Source organism: Crocodylus porosus, unplaced genomic scaffold (genome assembly GCF_001723895.1).
Source record: "Crocodylus porosus isolate Cpor-Errol unplaced genomic scaffold, CroPor_comp1, whole genome shotgun sequence".
NCBI lineage: Eukaryota > Metazoa > Chordata > Crocodylia > Crocodylidae > Crocodylus > Crocodylus porosus.
In genome coordinates this window covers 7,811,980-7,831,507 of record NW_017728942.1, presented here as the reverse complement: position 1 = coordinate 7,831,507, position 19,528 = coordinate 7,811,980, and the positions used below count along the sequence as shown (strand labels likewise).

General features: G+C 42.8%; 1 protein-coding gene across 2 annotated transcripts in view; it reads right to left on the bottom strand.

Moving 5' to 3' along the window:
* OSBPL2 (oxysterol binding protein like 2) overlaps positions 1-19,528 on the bottom strand; it is a 57,951-nt gene that overhangs the window by 9,098 nt on the left and 29,325 nt on the right. For both annotated transcript variants that reach the window (XM_019548225.1, XM_019548224.1), the window contains 8 exons: positions 15,849-15,996; positions 14,816-14,891; positions 12,094-12,228; positions 10,671-10,768; positions 9,772-9,954; positions 6,889-6,996; positions 5,560-5,649; positions 4,758-4,881 (listed from right to left, as the gene is read on the bottom strand). In XM_019548225.1, coding sequence (XP_019403770.1) covers positions 4,758-4,881; positions 5,560-5,649; positions 6,889-6,996; positions 9,772-9,954; positions 10,671-10,768; positions 12,094-12,228; positions 14,816-14,891; positions 15,849-15,996 — 962 coding nt within the window. The remainder of the gene's footprint in view (positions 1-4,757; positions 4,882-5,559; positions 5,650-6,888; positions 6,997-9,771; positions 9,955-10,670; positions 10,769-12,093; positions 12,229-14,815; positions 14,892-15,848; positions 15,997-19,528) is intronic.

Below are 19,528 nucleotides of genomic sequence, written 5' to 3'. Positions count from 1 at the left end.
CCTCAATTTATAATCTTCACTGACTGCCTTACTTGCATGCATACCAGACCTTGGCTTCTTTACTCTTCATTCCATCCAGGAAGAGCACACACCAGCTGCAGGTGCTTCCTCAGCCTGACGAATGGTATTTATACCCGAAAGCTTGCAAAGAATTTTTTCCAACTATTTGAGTTGGTCTAATAAAAATCAGATTTACCCAAAGAACCTTGTCTGAAAAAAAAACCAAACAAACCTCACACCTTTGTTCAAGAGTAAACCCAGGCTATCAATTCTGAAACCATTAAAAATACAGTGTGCTGAATGTGCTGCTGTTTGCTGGACCAACCACAGCAGGTAGCCTGCTAGTTTCCCAGCATAAGACATGAAATCCAGGAGTGAGGATCTATGAAGTAACCTTGTGGATGCAGCACTAGATGGAGTTTGCCAAGAATTGGGTATTCCAGTCTTTTAAAAACAGGATAAAAACAAACAACACCACATAAAGGAGAAAACAATCTCTCCATCTTCTCTTTGGTCTGTGTCCCCACTGTCCACCCCCCATTTCCCTTTGCATAAGGTGTTGTCTGAGTACTAGCAATCAGTGCCCTTTCCCATCAGACAGGCTTCAACTGCTGATTAAAATCAGTATTAAAACATCCAAGTCCCTTTCACCATGAAAGAGAGGGTATCTTTGTGTTGTCAGAGGCAGTTCAATCATTTGAGTGTCAAAAGCACTATGAAAGTGCTAACACAAAAGGAAATGAAAAAGTCATTTTACAATCCTTACAGATGGCTCTTTCACTGTAGCTCGATGTATTACACACAGAACATATCTGAGGGAATAAGTGGGCACAATAAAAAAGGTACAATAACTTTTCAGTGTTTACAAAATACAATAAGTTTCCAGTGTCTTTCAAAACTGTAGAAGTCTCACAAGCCAGTGGGAAATGTTTGAAGACAAGCAGTGTTCTCGTCATACAATGTGCACAAAATTCACATCCTCAGAACAAAGACAGAAGAAAATTGAAGGGGGAAGAAAATATACTTCTTCACAAATCTGAACACAAGCTACAAATGCAGCATATTCAACATGATATACAGATACAAATATTATTTGTACTGAGCTGAACTTTACAAAATCACAGATCATGTTGGCCACTCCTTGTCTACCTGTCACTAGCCACCTCCAGAGTAGGACCACAGGGCTAAGCTACCCAGGATTTCAGCTGAAGAAGCCAAGAGGATTTCACTTTAAGACTCCATTAAAAAAAATAATTAAATTGCAATTTCCAAAAAAAAGCTCTAAATGTAGTGATGTTCTTAGCCACGGTGTCAATATACACCGCAAAAATAAGAAACTATGTTCATCTTATCTGTCCTGTTAGATTGATATTATCCATTTGATGTACTGGGAAATTATTTTCCTATGGTTAACGTTCCCATTTTAAAATCAAGTTCAAGCTTATTTATCTATAGCAGTGGTGCTCAGGCTCCAGCCTGTGAGGCCACATTGTCCGTCCCCTAGGTCTTCTAACCAGTCCAAAAATTTGGCTGCAGGAGAGCATTACAAATCTAGCACTGTTCATTGCAGCTCCCCTCCTGACATACTTCTGAATGCGTGAGGAGTCCTGCAGGCTGGATGACATGGCCCTGTGTGCTTGATTAGTGGCACACAGTGCAGCTGGATCCAGCACACAGGGTTGAGCTGGCATGGGACACTGGGCTGTGCATGAAGTCAGTACGCGGGTCTGGGCCCACGCATCAATTCTGCACTGGATCAGACCAGTGAACTAATAATACCTTATCATTCCTCCAGCCCACAGGACAGAAGCTTGAGTACCACTGACGTACATTCCTCATTCGAAACCACCCTTAAGAATACTTTCCATTTCAACATCTGCTTGTTGTTGGAGAACTCCCAGAACTAAATATAGATTCAGTAGGAAAGACCAGGGAGTTGATTTTCTAGAGGTGCACTGATGCATTGGTCTGATATTGGATTGGTACCGATATAAAGAAAATTGGCTGCATCAGAAATTGGCCCCATGCAGCCAATAATTTGGCCAATAAGTGCTAGGGCTGTGCGAAACAGCACCGTTTTGCTTTGGCTTCTGTTTTGAAGGGACAATGTTTCATTTCAGCGTTTCGAAGCACTGTTCCATTTTGTTTCATCAGAACTGTTTTGCTGTTTCAACGTTTCACCCATAAGCTATAATGGGGAATCGTGAAAATGCCTATACCTTTGTCATTTCTTGCCTGACTCGGATGAAAATTGTAGGGATGGTAGCTCCTTCTGAGGGCATGAAGCCTGCCAAGTTTCAAGGAAATGGGTGCAGCAGTTTATGGGAAACTGCACTTCAAACTGTTCAAAGCAAAACTCGTATCACCTGCCAGCACCGGCAGCCTGCTGTCATCCCGCATGCAGATCTGGGGGCCCGCACCTCCCAGGAGGAATCTGGCACAGCCCCGCAGCCCTCCTGGGGGGTATGCACCCCCAGATCTGCACACAGGATGACAGCATACTGCTGCTGCTGCCAGCTGGGGCCAATGGCAGCACCAGTCTTCACGGTGCTTGGCATGTGCTGTGCCCAGCGCTAGTCCCAGGCAGCAGTGGCATCCTGCTGTCATCCTGCATCATCCGGGGGCCCACACCTCCTGGGAAGAGCTGGGGGAAAGATGGAGGAGCTAAGGAATCCAACCGGGAACTGAGGGAATGCTGAAGGACCTAAACATTCCCCCAGCTCCCGGTTCCATTCCCCAGCTCTTCCCAGGGGGCATGGACCCCTGGATTGGCGCAGTGGGTTTCAGCAGGCTGCTGCTGCAGTTTCGGGAGCAGCCTGCTGAAACCCAGCACACAGACTGGGCAGCCCCGGCCCTCTGGAAGAGCTGGGGGAAGCAATCAGGAAGATAGATGTCAATATCAGAGCCGTCCTCCCCCCTCTGCCCCTTCATTCTCCTTAGTTTCTGTTTAGCTGCAGCAAGTTTGGCTTTGAAACACTGAGTGCCCTCATTTCGTTTCGAAGCCTTTTGTTTTGTTTTTATTGTGCTGTTTCAAGCTCAAAACACTTCAAAAACAGCTTCGAAACATACACCCGTCAAAATTTTGCACAGTCCTAATAAATGCTCGTGCATACATGCAGCCACAGCGCAGCATGCAGGCAGCAAGGAGCACAACCCGGCAGCTTGGAGAGCTGCGTTCAGCTGGTAAGTCTGTTGTGGTGGAAGGGGACAGAAAGGATGCGAGGAGCGGGGGTTGTGGTTAGGGAGTGTGGCAGGGGCTGAGCAGGCGCTGCCCAGCCAGGGTGGGGCAGGGCGTGGGACAGAGCCCCTCACCTGGGGAGTGCAGGGGGGTGGGAGTAGTGTCTCCCTGGATCTGCGCGGGGCAGGGCGGTGGGCTGCAAGCTGGAACTAGAGCTGCACCAGGGTCATCTCAGCAGGGGTTGGGCTTTAGGCAAGTGGCAGCGGTGCTGGAAGGAAGGCTACGGGGGGGTAGACCGCAGCTGCCCCAAATTTTATCATACCCCACCCACCACCCCTGCTCCCAACCAACCTTCCCAGCATTGCTGCCCACCCAGTGCAGCCCCAGCTCAACTGGGAAGAGCAGAGGCTGCGCTGGGCGGGAGGTGGTGGCATTGGGAGAGGGGTTATGGGGGGGGCCTACAGAGAAACTTGGGGTGGCTGCAACCCCCCATCCCCGAAGTCCCTTCAAAGCGCTGCCACCACCACCTGCCCTGAGCTCAACCCCATCGAGAAGAGCCCGACGCAGTCCTGGCTCCAGCCCACAGCTGCAGCCTGCCACTCCACCCCGCACAGATCTGGGGGCACACCCATCTGGCCCCTCCCCCCCCCCGTGCCCTCCCCTTCCACCGCAACAGACTTACCAGCTGGAAGCAGCTGTATTGGAATTGGATTGGTATCGGCCAATATGCCTCCTTAAACATCAGCTATCGGTATCAGCCCCCAAAAATCTCTATCGGTGCACACCTATGATTTTCAAAAGCTAAGATGTTCAGAAAGGCAAAATGAATCTCAACTGATCTTCAAAAAGGACAGAATTCAGGAAAAGAAACAGAGCGGGCTGCTGCCTCCAGGCTCTCGACAGGGAGAGTCAGTTCAATTTTATAAAAATTGGCCCCAGAAAGGCTCCAAAGTTACCAGGTCTGTTTTAACCTGTCAATTGGGTGGTGCATGAATAGCCAGAGTTTTACAATTTCTACCAGTAGCTGCAATGCCAGCTCTCATGCTTCATGCCCTGAAATATCTGGTATTTTTCATGAAGCCCCAGGCCTGCAGAGTCATACAATTATGCAAGAATATCTACCTTTACATGAAAAAAAGGTGACAGCAAGCTTCTAAGCCTGCTTGTTTCCAAGCTTCCCTTTGCAGCACAAACCCCTAGAAGCTCAAATATTAGAAAACAAGTTAAAAAGCCAGAACTTTACTGCTTTTTGTTAGAGTCATCTTTTTCTTGCTGCCTGAAAGGCTTCATATTTAAGTGCCTGGAGTTGGCAATGCTGCCATTTTAGTATCTGTCAGCTGAGTCACTAAATATCAAACCTAAACTCCAGCCCTGACAGATGCTCCACTCCCACCTAAGTCAATGGTCACCAAAGAAGGTTGCCGCCTCATAGTATTTAGGACCCTTCTAATGAAATTGGCCACCATACACTAGAACTTTTCAGGTACCACTGTAATGATGCTTCTTGTTGGAAGAGAACATCCTTATCAGGAGAGATAGAACAGCACCTGCGCGCTCCTGAATCATTTTATAACCTTACCGGTTTCAATTTCTTCTGGTCTCCACCTTTCTTTTCATTCTTTTTAAAGGTTTCGTACATGGTAGGATCAATACACCATAAACATTCTGTCCATTTACCATAGATCACAGAGAGCTTCTTTTTGCTGTTTAGAGAAGAAAGAAAACTTATTTTTCTGCAGTTTCTATGAGACTTTCTAAATGAAATTTAAATTCACATAACCTAATCTAGGTTTTTTGGGGGGCCTTCTCTCTCATGATTTCTGGTGCAGAATTCTAGGAAAACGTTTATCATAATATAAATGCAAAAGATTAATATTTCAGTTTAGTCAAACATTTCTGATATTCAGCCCTACAGCTTGGAAGGTACCCTCATTAGTCAGCCGTCAGTCCCACCCTCCACTTCGCAATTTAACTGAACGCAGAAATAAAGCCGGCAGTTACAAATGCAAAGATCAAGATCTCCATGACAGGTTTTGTCTGGGGAATTGTTAGTACATATTAAGAATTCCACTATCCAATTTAAAAAAATTACCAAGAAACATTAAGGAAAACAAACTATCAACAGATGTATTATTCCCTGTATACCCTTCCTTTAAATCTAGAGTTCTGTCTATATCCAACAGTACAAATGACTATAAGTATTTTCCAACACTGAAGAAAATGCTCCTCTTAAAACAAAGTAGTATAATACAGAATATAGAAATACATGAAAATGGGAAGTCTGTCCCTATATAAAAAACCCTAAGTAGCCATGCAACAATTAATACTTCTCTTAGTACTATAGGCCCAGATGCTGCAAGCAGGAGAGACTTTTCACTTACTTTTTGTCCTGAACATATCCCTCTACTCTGTGAAGCTCCTTTCCAAACAGTCCACATGGTTTAAAATGAAGGATACATTTATCTCCAGTACTGCAGAGGAAATGAGTTTGCAATTTAGAAAGGCTGCATCTAAAATGTGTTTATTAATATATTTACTTGACTAAACCAGGTACCAAGTTATTTCATGAAAACACTTCAAAATTAGGTAGTAAAAAGTGCCTGGGTTACTAAAAGTCTTTGCAGATCATCCTTCATTCAGACAGAGCCTGGTGACACAGAGCCTGTTTGTTAATGCCATCAGACGATTTCAGTGACAAATTTCTGCATTTCTTGTATATCTAAAATTCTCTGACAAAAGTCACTAAGAACTCTTATTTCCTACCAACTACCAATAAAACTTTAGTTAAATCAATGAGGTTGATACAGGTTAAACAAACATCAGTTTTAAATAGTGATTTTTAACCTATTACAATGAAGTTGACAGAGGCAGCAAATGTAGCCTACAGTTAAAAACTATGTGTAATCAAATGCTCTTTCCCAGCTACACTGGACAAGATTCTTGGATCAGACTCGCTTGTAGACCCACGCTATACTGCATTAAGAAGGTTTCTTGTATTCAGATATTACTCTATATATGTAACCTCTCCCAGGTGAAGTTTTGAACGGCAGTTTTAATATCAGGAGCACACATAATGCATGGCTTAGTTGACTGCAACTAAGTACATTTAGAATGTGAAAAAGATACCAGATCAACAGTCCTTGTGACTTTTGTCTACAGACATAGGCTGAAGTGGTACAAATTTTAACAACTACTTAACTGACCTTACTAACTACAGGCCAGACTGCATGGAAGAGCAGCAAGGTATTTCAGTCCATAACGTTCTCTATGCCCAAGACAGCAAACAACCAAGCCAAGCACTGTCACCATAATGCTATGGTGACCTATGACATGTGGATAACTGATATTTTCACAAAATTGACTGCAAAGATGTTAAATGGTCATTTCAACTCATTATCAACTGATCTGCTGAAGTTGAAAAGGTGACATGGTGCTGAAAGGTTCTGTTCCCTTGAAGCCACCCCTCCTCTCACAGAACCATTTATACCATTAGTACTATTTGAAGTTTGTTTTAAGAGAAACAAGAAAAATAAATTTAAAAGGAGTTCAAAGAATAAATAATTTTATTGTGTTTGGCAGAAAAACAGCAAGTAAAAATCTTGAACTTGGAGGCCAGAGAGATCACAATGCTTCCTGTCTAAAGCATCTGCAAATGCCACTTACCAGTCTCCCTACAGGCCAATGTTCATAACTACCTAACTGGCAATTACCTGTGATTTACGATTTCTACTGTTCCATACTGCTCTATCCACAATTTACCAATAATTACATTATGTACACAGCAGGTTGGATTTGTCCACGTGTATGCTTCATTACATCTGTGGAAGAAATCAGAAAAAAAGCAGAATAGAAATCAGATGCAGAGAAAATAAAATCATTCCTTCAACTAAAGACATCACTTGAAGCTGCTTTAAGTTCTAAATACCCTAACTCTACTAATGGGGTAGAATATTTACTACTCCTGTTAACAATAGTCATTTAAGCATTATTTGTTTTAAAGTATACAGATTTGCTTTTTTACATAAATCAACACAATGTGTTCTCTCTGAAGTTCAGTGCAAGTTAATATGCAATAAAAAGAAAAAGAGGAAATTGCTTTCCTATGACATTCAGATGCCTGCCCTTCAGTCACTTGAGTTCAGAGGCACTGCCCAAGTAGCACTGAGGGAATTCACTATTTTAATTGTACTTTTAAAAGGGTGTTGTGTGTCAGAAGCGGTTTCTGACCCTCCTGCCAGCCCCAAAGATGGATGGCTTCTGTTCAAATCACCAGAGAAGCACTGAAAAGCTTCTCCCCATAGAGCTTTCACCATGCCTCAGCCATAACCTGGAGCAAATATCCCTTGGGACAAGAAGTAGTACTGTCTTCATGACTATTTAATATAAACCCCTCTGCTCAGGTTCCAACAAGGATGCTAGTTACTGCCAGCTTTGCTACAGATCGGGGATGTACCTTCTCCACCTGGTAGAGAAGACAGTGGCAGTTTTGCAGGTAGTCACCAGTTTGCCTCTTCCTTTCTACACACTAAACACTCAGAAACACAAACTTCCTGCCTTCTGTGCAGTCCTTTTAATACAACCCAACTCATTATCTGGCAAGGAAATTTATCACTGAAAGACCCTGACACTATTCACAGGCTCTTCAAATGTGATATTTACAAACTGATTTACTCCTCATTTCTCCCCAGATTCCTTCACTTAGAGCAGCCAAAGCAGAACTGAGCCTCTCAGCATAGACTGGTATCAGAACATGCTCTGCAGCACTGACTTTACAAAGCTAGGGGCTGCCGACTTGAGGGCCAGAAAGGAATGTTTCTAAAATGGTCAAATGATTAATCTCGCAACAACTGGATTCATATTTTTACAAGATGGTCCAGGTCATACTTCTACCAGGAAGTCATTTTTTAATCGCTCTTATTTTTCAACACTAATGGGGCACTTAGCATTTGTGCTAAGCAGCCATTAAGACATCTTGGAAAAGTTTGTACGACTTGCATCTTGGTTTTTATTCCAATTAAACATAGAACACAAAACTTTATTTTTTGACATAAGGGTACTAAGAGCAAAAATTAAAAGTGCTCATTTTCTAATCTTCACCTTATCAAGAAAAGGATTGGACAAATACTTGCTGGGCTGTCATTTCCAGTATTGCACAGACAGATCCTTGAAGTTTGATTCCTTTAGTGAGAAATGTCTCCCATTAAATCCTGCAACAGTTGCTCTTTTAGAGAAGGCCAACATAGCACAGGAAAGTAGAATATCTGAAGGTCTCAATTTGTATTTATGTACCCAGATAATACCATTTGTACATCATAAAAAATAGCAAGATGAAGCAGTACCCATATCCATGGCTTACAAATTGAAATGTAAGGTAATATGTGGGTTGGGAAAAGGTAGCTGTTTGTCAGACCTACACATGTTTTGAAAGTCATGAGGAAATACAAGAATAGCAAGTGTGTTTAAATCAGCTACCCTCAAAGTAAACACATTTGTTTACAATGAACTCACAGGATGCGAGAACCACAGCATCAAACACTTCAATCACTCAACAAATATTCACATCAAATTAATAGCAAAAATTAATCCCAATTAAGTTAGTTAGTCAAATATCCCATTAACCATGTATGGTCTAGGGTAATATGCATGATCTTGTGAGGGTTGTTCAAATAAAAAGGGCAAGAGACTAGCTTTATTCAGAAAAATGATATGCTCCCCCTTACCAGCCTTTATTTTGGCTGAACTGTTTTTAATCAATATTAAAAAGCATTACATTTATTGACATTTCAGAATCACCTCTCATTCAGGTCAGATTCAGGGCACTTATGAAATCACCTCAAAGAGCTCAGTTCCAAAATACCTTTTCTTTTGCTGTTACTGCGAGTATGTTTATGAAACCCTTAGGGGAAAAGTTAAAGAGTCTTTTTAATTTTATTACAGTAACCATGGTACAAAACAAAGGTATGAAATTGTTTTGTTCCCAAGAGACACTTTCAATCTGATCTAGGCCTGAAAGTAACCAGGAAAATGAGGTTTCATTTCAGCCTGGGTATGACTATATGCAGCAGGCAGATTTTATTATTGGGCTTGTATGTCAAACAGCAGATAGTAAATTCCACAAATTCATCACAATTTCTATGATGAACAGTATCTATTCTGGACAAGTTATTTCTAATTTCATGTGTTTGAATGAAAATTCCCATTGAACTTAACATGGCTTTGATGATCCAAATGACAGCATTTTAGTTCCCCTTTTTAAAGTATCTAACAAAATTCAAGAACATCCAACTCTAAATAGCTTTTTATTTCAAGAAATGCCAACTGTATTAGCAGAAAAAGAATCAAACCAAGTTGTGGCAATCAGTTTCATGCTGTCCTTCCAACATCAAAGCATAGGAATTAACTGTTAAGCAATAGCCTGTGCTTAGTTCCCAAGGATGGCCTGTCTCCACCCACTCCAAGACAAGTTTTGTGATTATTTGAAGCCAAGGATTGTCCAGACGTGTCTTAATTGATCTGCAGAGCAAGAACTACATTTTTTTTCAGCTGGGTTGAGAGATACATATACAACATAGAAAAGAAATGGTTACACTTACTTTAGAAGCTCCAAAGTTATTGTTCCCCGGGGCTCTGCTTCTACACTCTTCCCCCAGAATTTTAGCTTAGGGTAAATTGATCCATGAAAAATAAAGTCCTTATTGAGGCCTTCAGAATAAAATGCACTAACTGGTGGGTGGTGACTGACCTGTTCAGATATCAACCTAAAGCCTAAATCCTCCCTAGGGACAAAAACAAAGGAAATGGTAAGCAGTCAGTGTTAATCATGTATTAAAAAGCTCTAAATACAGAGATGACTATACTTTTAAAATAGATCTAAAGGTTTTTAACCAAATGAGAGCTCTGGACTTCTTGTTTTACTAGGTCACATAGCTCTCCCAGTTAATGAGTCACAGAAAATTTAAGTAGAAAAAACCCCATTGCACATTTCCCAAAGAAAAAACTATACCACAAGTTAGATGCCATCAGTACAGGCATTTATCTCTGATCATCTGACTTGGATAACTCATGGTCAGTCTAAGGCTCCCTGGGCAACAGTAGCTCATGTTAGGAAACCAGATGCAAATCTAATACATTGCAAGCAGCAGAAGCTAGAAGAGTTTCAGTCTACTCTCAGATCATGACATCATCAGTAAGGCACTCTCTACATTAATTAAGAGTCTCTGGGGTAAGGACTGGTTCTCGGTTAGAATATAAATACCGTGCACACAAATTCATCCTTGCACAATTCAGAAAGTCTGAGTCTGTGAGTGGAACTTAACAATTGCAGGGATTTTTAGCAACTTGTAGTAAAAGGATTTAGATATACAAATGGCCAGAATCATTTTTTTTTAATCTAAATGAATGAATGAGAGACTTTCCAGCTTGCCAGGAAGTTAACTCGGTTGACTGGACACAAAAATACTGCCTGCCCCGAAATTTAAAGATTCATCATCACCTGGTAAGCTCATAGGTTTCTCCTAGCAAAGGATTAAATGGTTTGCCAGTTCTCTCCCACTGAGAAGCTACAGCAGACACTGCAAAAGCAGCCACAGCCTGTAAAACAAACACGAGAATGCAGTCTTGAGAAAACTCCAGTTTCTTACAACATGTTTTCAGACACTATCGCATTTTTAGCTACCCTCATATTCAAGGACTCTCCAAACTTCACCCTGTAGCCCTGAGGATTCCGCTTTTGTCTAGGCTCCCTCCCAAAATATCTCATGCTGTTACTATGTAGGCAGTGCTTTTCTGGCTATAGACTGGACTCTTTAAGGATTGCTAGTGTTGTCTTAAAATTGGCCAGTGGAGATTGCCATGTACTGCTCAAGAGTAATACACACAGACCCACAGCCAGACTTAGACTGGGAACACTGATCTATATATAGTAAAGCTATACCCATAGCTAAGAGGGACAGTCAGTGGTATCTAGTTGCCAAAAGCAATCATCTCCCCTGGCAGTTTGCTGTTTCAGTCTTCACCCAGCTCTAAGACAGGGCTTTCTCTTTGTCCACCTTTCCCTTTCTCCCCACAGCCACACACACACACGCACGAATCTTGCTTTACCTAGCAACAGTCAGACATAACCTTCAGTGATGCTAGGAAGAGTTCACTTGCTTTGCAAGACATGTTTCAACACCAAGGTGTCTTTTGTTTCATTTCATGCATCTCACTGCCAGGTGAAAGGACCTTTGTAAGCTCAGGCAGATCTATGTTTTGTCATCATGGTCAATTTACTATGCACATCTTGCCCTCTGCATAGTCACACAAGTAAAAATGGAGCCCTGAGTAACTCTCAAGGTACATAGTAGTTTAGGCCCACCATAAAAGTCATTTAGCCAGATATTTAGTCTACACCTCAGCAGGAGGGACAGGTTTCAGGGAAGGAACATGGAAAATTGATTCTGCCACAGCACTCTTCTTCTACGAATATAAACTTTCCCAGGTAGCAAGGGTGTTTCTGATGTGGTTTGGACCCATAGCCTGGCATTCAGTAAAAATAGTGGGATGGACAGAGAGTTTCATAATGGCAGTGTTAAAGGCTAATGTGGTCCTAGGTATGTTCAGGTCCTGCTTGGCACTCTTCTCCTCTTCCTACCATGCCAGAGACCTTTCTACCCACAGGAAAAATGCATCTATCTGCCTACCACAGCAGTGCTTTCACCTCTCTCAAAAGCATCTGTGTGGTCCTTGCCAGAGATGGGAAGACAGACTGGCTGGGGCACGGGCCTGATTCAGTATGGCAATTCTTCCCTTTCTTCTGACTACCTTGGAAGAAACCCAGCTACTCCCCCCAGCTGGAGCACCACCTCAACACAGAGGCTGCAAGAAGAACAAGAGAAATCTCTCTCAAAGAAGGGGAGGTAAAAGAAGTAACTTGCCTGCATTCTTTCCAGGGGGATTGTGTGACTGCAAGCTTTATGGATGAGGTATGTGTGTTCCATGTATTCTGTTATTCGCTGGAGGAAGCTCAAGGGCTCATTGAAGACAATGGGCATTGTAATTTTAGACAGCTCCTGGATGAAAAAAAAAGAGAAATGGTTCCCTTTCACACACTATGAGGTGTCACAGTACAGTTTCCAAATCAAGAGGGGACAGTTTGGCAATAATACTTTTCCCCAATGTGGTAGAGAGGACATAGAACAGAAACCTGGCACTAGTCTCTAACTACCACTGCTGCCTGGTGCTAGACACACTGTAACAGCTTAATAAAAAGTGGGGATAAAGGGCTTCGGATGGAGTCTTCTCCAGCCCTGCCTGACCAAGAAAAATGGCTCATAGGACTTGGGGGTCTTATACCTAAGGACCTACCAAATTTGCAACTGAGTTTCATGGAAAATATGAATTTAGGAGGGCTCCACAAAAAAACAACAAACTCGCTTAAAAAACAAAAAACAAATAAAAAACCCAAACTTATCTGCAAGTAAAGAAAAGGACAGGAAGCCCTGCAGTCTTGGAGCATGGGTGTACAGAGGGAGCTTGGGCCCGGTGGGGGGGGCTTTTGTCCCAGGCCAACTGTGGCAGGCAGCCACAAGGCAGCAAGCAGCTGCATCAGGGTCCATGGAACCCCAACACAGCTCGTTGCATGCATGCACCTACCACCAGCAACAAGCTATGCCAGGGCTCAGCCAACCCCCATGCAGCCACCTGCAGCTTTCCAGCTGGCCCGGGACCACAGTCCAGCTGCTTGTGCAACCTCCCCACTTGAGGAAGGCCTGAAACCATGGCTTAATTATCCCAATTAAGCCTGGGAAGCCATTCATCCACACTTAATTATACATGGATTAATGGCTTACCCGGGCTTAATCAGGGTAATTAAGATGTGGTTTCAGGTCGTTTGGCAACCTCTGGGAAGGGGTGGGACTGCCAGGCCTCCTTGGCCAATCGGGGGTGGGTGGGGGGAGGGGGGGTGTTATGGTTTTTTTCATAACCAGCAGTGTGCTATTTGTGGGGGGGTTTCTTTCGTACCACTTGAAGAACTGCTGTAGTATCTGGGTGGCTCTTTCAAACACGCGATCTATCTTAGTACAGAAAAAAAACCCCCACAAATTGCACACCGCTGGTTACAACCTATCACCCCTCCCTCGAATCTTTACGGAAAATCCTCAAACAATTGCAACCCATACTAGAAAGAGACCCTACTCTAAAAAAGCTCTTCCCAAAGCCACTCATCCTAGCCTTCAAACAAGCACCAAACCTCGCTAACCTCATCACCAGAAGCAAACTTCCTCAAGCCCAGAACACAACAGAAGGATCCATGCCATGACAAGAAACGCAAAACCTGCCAACACATCTCCACCACCCCCAGAATTACTACACCCCACAACAGAGCCACCAGCATTCCTGGATCTTACAGCTGCACCTCCAGAAATGTAATACATCTCATCCAATGCACCAAATGCCCTGATGGAAAATACGTAGGAGAGACCAAACAACAACTGCGCACCAGAATGAATGCACACCTGAAATCTATCAAAGACAGGAATACCCAATTACCTGTGGGGGCACATTTCTCACAAGAAATCCACTCTCTCTCTCCAACCTCTCAGTCCTGATCCTCAAAAGGAAACTTACAAAACACTTCCCAGAGACAAGCCTATGAACTCCACTTCATCAACCTCCTGGATACTAAAAATCATGGACTAAATATAGACATTGGATTTATGACACATTATAACCTGCCTAACATCTAACTCCCTACATATCTCTCCACTTTTCATCCCCCTTCTCTCTCCCTCCCCAGCCTGTCTCTCACCCATTGACTCCTCAATCTACATTTTCACCGATTACCTGTCTGGTATACATACCAGCCCGGCCTCTGGCTTCTTTACTTTTCATTCAGGAAGAGCACATACCAACTGCTGAAACTGCCTTAGCCTCACAAAGGGTTTTTGAACCTGAAAGCTTGCTTAATAATTGTTTTCCAACTATTTAAGTTGGTCTAATAAAAGATACCTGATTCACGCAAAAAACCTTTTCTGCCTATGTCCTTAGACCAACACGGCTACAACCTACACCAATGTATCAACTCACTTTCTGTGACATGAAAGACGAGATAAAGCCCCAAATTATATTTTGCCAAATGTTGTAAAGACAAGAAGAGTTAATTATTCAACACATTTGATTACAGCCTTTAGGACACTAATCTAATACTTGTAAGACAGTAGGAGAAATGCTCGAAAAGCGAGGTCAAACAAGAGAAAACATCTCTTTTTACTAGGCCGTTCAGGTTTATATGAACAGTTCAACAAAACAGCATATTGTTGTTCAAAAAGCAGAGGTTTTTGATCCTCAGTTTGCTAAAAGGACATGAAGCTTAAAGAGACAGTTTAAAGAGACTTCTTACATACGTTATCACCATCTTTGTTTATCAGAACAAAGAACTAGAGAGAGTTTATTTGTGCTGCTTGCTTATGACAATTTTACTTTTGTTTTTGTCACCTTAAAAGTTCTTCACCACCAGGCAACACCCCAAAGCATGGGTGCATCTGCTTTCATGTTTCTGTATTTCCAAACTTAACCTTTAGTTCCCAGAAATAAACATTTTGGCAAGGATAGCAGGAAAAAACGTTCAGTCTCCTTCGACTGCCAGCAATGACTTACCAGGCCAATGCATTTTTTTAATATACTCCACACACTAAAATCACTTCTAGAAAACATAGGGGCGGGCAACGAAGTTCTGTAGGGAGGAAAAAACAAAACACAAAAACATAAAGATAGTTATCATACCCAAGCCAAGATTATTTTTTGTTAGACTAAAATCCTATTCATCATCAATTTTGAAAACGACAAAGGTTTCTCAGGCATTTCACACAGACTACTTCAATGCAACCACAGCCTCAACCTATAGGGGAGCTGCTTAGGGGTACGGACTTTCTACTGCCTATTATTCCTGTGCATTTTTGGCCAACACCCATGGGCAAAGGGGCCATCTTCCAGCATCACGACGAACTGTGACAGAGCATCTGGGGGTAGTTGTACAACTAACAGGTTCCCTAGAAAAGATATGGTCTAGTCAGGGAGCATTCTGCTTTGGGCTGGACTAGGTGATTTCATACGATCCCTTCCAGCCCTATTTTCCTATGATCTCAGCCAAAGCAACTACACTGGTTCGCAGGTACACTGTACTCTGTTTAAATGCATTGCCTCAGGATTGAAAAAAGGCTAAAAACTTAGTTGGAATATACACTTGTGTAACCTTCATGTACACAACACTTACTCAGTACACCACACTCAGCATTCTGGGACGAGCAGCTCTGAGACCGACTGACACCCAACGTTTTGAAGGTACTTAGCCAGTGTCAGGCCCCCCATTAGGGACCTTGAAAACTATGGCAGCAGAAGCGCTAAAACTGATAGCTCCCATTATTTTCCAGGCTTCTAACAGCAGCCGTTTCAGAGCCACTCCCCTTTCGTCATTCTGCAGTTAACTGGAGTACACTTGTATTAAAAGTAGACGGGAGACAAAAAGACACTTGCACTTAACCAGTTTAAGCACTTAACTGATAAGCAGATAACCAATGTTTATTATTTTATAAACCCACGTCAGCCTCAACAGTCAGTATACCGTTACACATGTATCCAGAATGCACAAAAGAGGGCTACACTGCCTGGTATAGAAGGCTTGCCAGCACACCTGTGTTCCTTAATTCCATTCTCTTGATGCTGAGCCTCTCCATTAGGTTTCCCAGTCCTACTGCTTTGGTGTGGATCCCGGTCAATCATTTCTGCAACTTTATGATTTGCTTCTGAAAAGTCCCCCGAAGAATTGTCAGAATCAAAGCCTGCATAAAATAAATACAAGTGAGGAACACTCCCTAGGGCTCCAGAGAGTCTGCTTACATGTTAAACCTGTTAACGACAAAGCAGAAGTGGGTGCACCATAACAATGGCACGTTTGCAACACGCTGATTCACTTGGAAATATCACTGACTGCAAACTTTTTGGTAGATGACTTAGTTTAAGAACAAACAGCACCAACTATCATATTAAATACCAAGGATAATCAATTTTGCATGCAATAAATCACAGAAAAATAGAGTTGGAAGGGACCTCAGGAGGCCATCTAGTTCGACCCCTTGTTCAAAGTCGGACCATCCCCAGCTAGATCATCCCTGCCAAGGCTTTGTCTAGGAGGGCCTTAAAAACGTCCAAGGAGAGTCCACAACCTCCCTGGGCAGCCTGTTTCAGAGCTTTACTACCATCCTAGTGAGAAAGTTTTTCTGATATCTAACCTGCATTTCCCTTGCTGCAATTTGATGTTACTGCTCAATGTGCTGGCATTTGCTGAGAATAGTCCAGCTCCATCCTCTTTGCAGCCACCCTGCAGGTAGTTGAAGGCTGCTATTAAATCCCCTCTCAGTCTCGTCTTCCTCAGACTAAATAAGCCCATTTTCCTCAGCCTCTCCTCACATGTGCCCCAGCCCCCCACCATTTTTGCTGCCCTCCACTGGCCTCTCTCCAATTTGTCCACATCCCTTCTGTAGTGGGGGGGCCCAAACTGGACACAGGATGCCAGATGTGGCCTCACCAGTGCCAACTAAAGGGGAAGAATCATTTTCTGCGATCTGCTTGCAACTCTCCTACTAAGGCTGTTAGCCTTCTTCGTAACAAGGGCACACTGTAGGATCATATTCAGCTGAACTGTTCAACAGCTCCTATTTCAATTAGGTACATCTACTCCCTTATTTCAGAGCTGCGCTTTAACTGTAATTACAATTTTTTTTTTTCTAGTTACATGACTTTGACATAAGATCTTCAAAAATGCAGTTGTCCTATTTACAATTTTGGTTTTACTAAGAGACCATGAGAAAAAAAATGAATTGTAGAGTCAGACTCAACCAGCACATATGCAGGTTATTAGAACCAGTTTTAAAAAAAATGAAAACCAAACAACAGGAAAGGAAATAAGCCTCCACTGCATAACGGAAGTGAGTTTAGAGGGGAGGACTGGGAGCAAGGACTTGAATCATCCTCCTATCTCTACCACGGACTGGCGCATGACCTTGACAAGTTACTTCACTTTCCTGGCCCTGGTTTATCCACCTGTAAAATAGGCATTCATCCACTTAAGAAGATTGTTTGAATTTATAAGTTCAGAGTCCTCCAGTCCAAAAATGATACACAAGTGCAAACTACTGCAATAAGGTCACTGACAAGGCCACATCAGGGTTTCAGTCCAACAATTCATTTAGGATAGACTACCTCTTTGTTTAGAATCGTGGGCCAATTGCTAACATGTACAACTTTTGCATACGCAGGTGTAAAAAGAGTGATTTGTGCAAGTAAACTGTATTTGTATGACAAGGTTCTTTGGGAAAATGTGATAATCTTTTATTAAACCAATTAAAAAGTTGGCAAAATTGTTCTTTGCATTTGTATGCGCATGCCAAGAACCACTGGCTTTTGTGTATTTAAACTTTATTATTTCCATGGACAAATTGCATAGGCAACTGTGTATGTAAAAAGTATGCTCAAAAAGCTGGATTTAAAATCCTTTGAAAGTTAAGATCCTTGAACTGCAAGATCTACATGCAGGCACTGGACACACATCTTGCCAAATTTAAGCAGCAACGCCTACAGCACAGCTACTCTTCAAGCAAGTACCATTTTGTTGATAAGTACTGTAAGCGACAACCCTGACGAGGAAAGGTAGCGGACCAGACTCCTTCTATGACTGAAGAATACAACTTCCTTGACAGCACCAGTACCTACCCCCAAGGGGCACAGCCTCAGCTTATACCAACATGTGCAGCTCAGGATTTAGTCCAAAGGGTCTAAGAACACACAAGTGACCCCAGCAAAATTAATTCAGGAAAAAGCGAATATAACCTCTAAGAAAAGTTCCAGATGCATACAAGCAATACTTCTCTAGCACCATTTTCCCCTGGATACCCGTGTATTCAGATGACACTCACTGCAGCAGCAACAGTTGCTTAAGAGCAAAACAACTCCAGGGCATGGACATGTATGAACAGGCACTGACCACCGAGAAATCTGTACTCTAGCATCATTCTGAGTGACAAGACTCGAGGAAGAACAGTGCAACTCTACATTTCACTGGGCCTGCTAAATGCACTGCTGGGCTTGTCAAGGTGGTAACTGGAAGACTGGAAGAAACAGGTGCTGCAATAATGGGAGGAGAAGGAGAAAGAAAAGGAAGCAGGAAGCTGATCTCTTTTACAAGGGAGCAGAAAAAGTGAGGGAACCTTAAGTTGGCACTGATGTATCCATCTGCTGGAAAGTAAGAGCACACAAAGTGAAACTCCCGAACCCCTTTGGAAGCCACCTATCGAAAGCATTAGAAAAGAATGACTTGGCATATCTAGGCCTTCAGCTCCTACAAATCACTATTAGATAGTTAGAACCATCAAATACTTCAGTATAAAGAGAACCTCCCTCATCCCAAATGCTTTCAAAATAAAGCCATTTCCTGTTCACTGGAAAACCAAGGCTGCTTAACTGGCCAAACTCCAGTCTCTACTTGGGATGTAAGGCATAAAAACAAATGAATACTAGGCCCCAAACAGTCCCTTTTCTCCATCCACTGATCCTAGTGACCTTGGGGAATGAACCTGCCTGGGGTTCAGAGACTGAAGCCAGCAAAAGCAGCTGCAGAAACAGCCTGAGCAGGCACTGAGTGACCCCCAAGGATGTCAGCCTGCTGGCCACAGTTTTCACCCTGGATGCTCTCTCCCAACTGCCTGCTCATTCCCATCTCGGCTGATGCAACGCCCTCCCCTCCCCCTCCCACACCCAGCTCTTCCTTCCCCTCTGCTTTTAGTGATTCTTCTCCTAACCTTCTCCCACCCAATGGATTTAACCACCAGCCCTGGCTCCTGCATACAGCTGGTAAATACCCACTTGTTCTGTTCCTGTCAGAGGCACTCTCACCAAAAACAGGTTATAAACTCTCTGGAGCAGGTGTTTATACAGCACCTAGGACAACAAGGAACTATTCTCTCCTGGTACCTTGGTACCATAATGCGCATTCACACTATCGCTATTAAGATCAACCTATTGTTTTAGATAAGTATGGACGACCCTTGTGAAATACAGAGAACAAGTTTCACATCAGGCCACAAAAAAAAAACAGTCTTGCACAAAAACTGCAATTTTACTCAAGCAATTTTGAAGGTTTGAAGCCTGTTCGAACTTTCTCTCTCTCTAAAACATGCGATCAAAGAGAGAGACCTAGACCCTCCACAAAGCCAAAAACAGCTGGCTTTCAGCCCTACGAACAAGATACACTGCATGACATCTAAGATGTGGTAGAGGAAAAATAAAATTGCTCTGATGCTGCATGTTTTGTGAGAT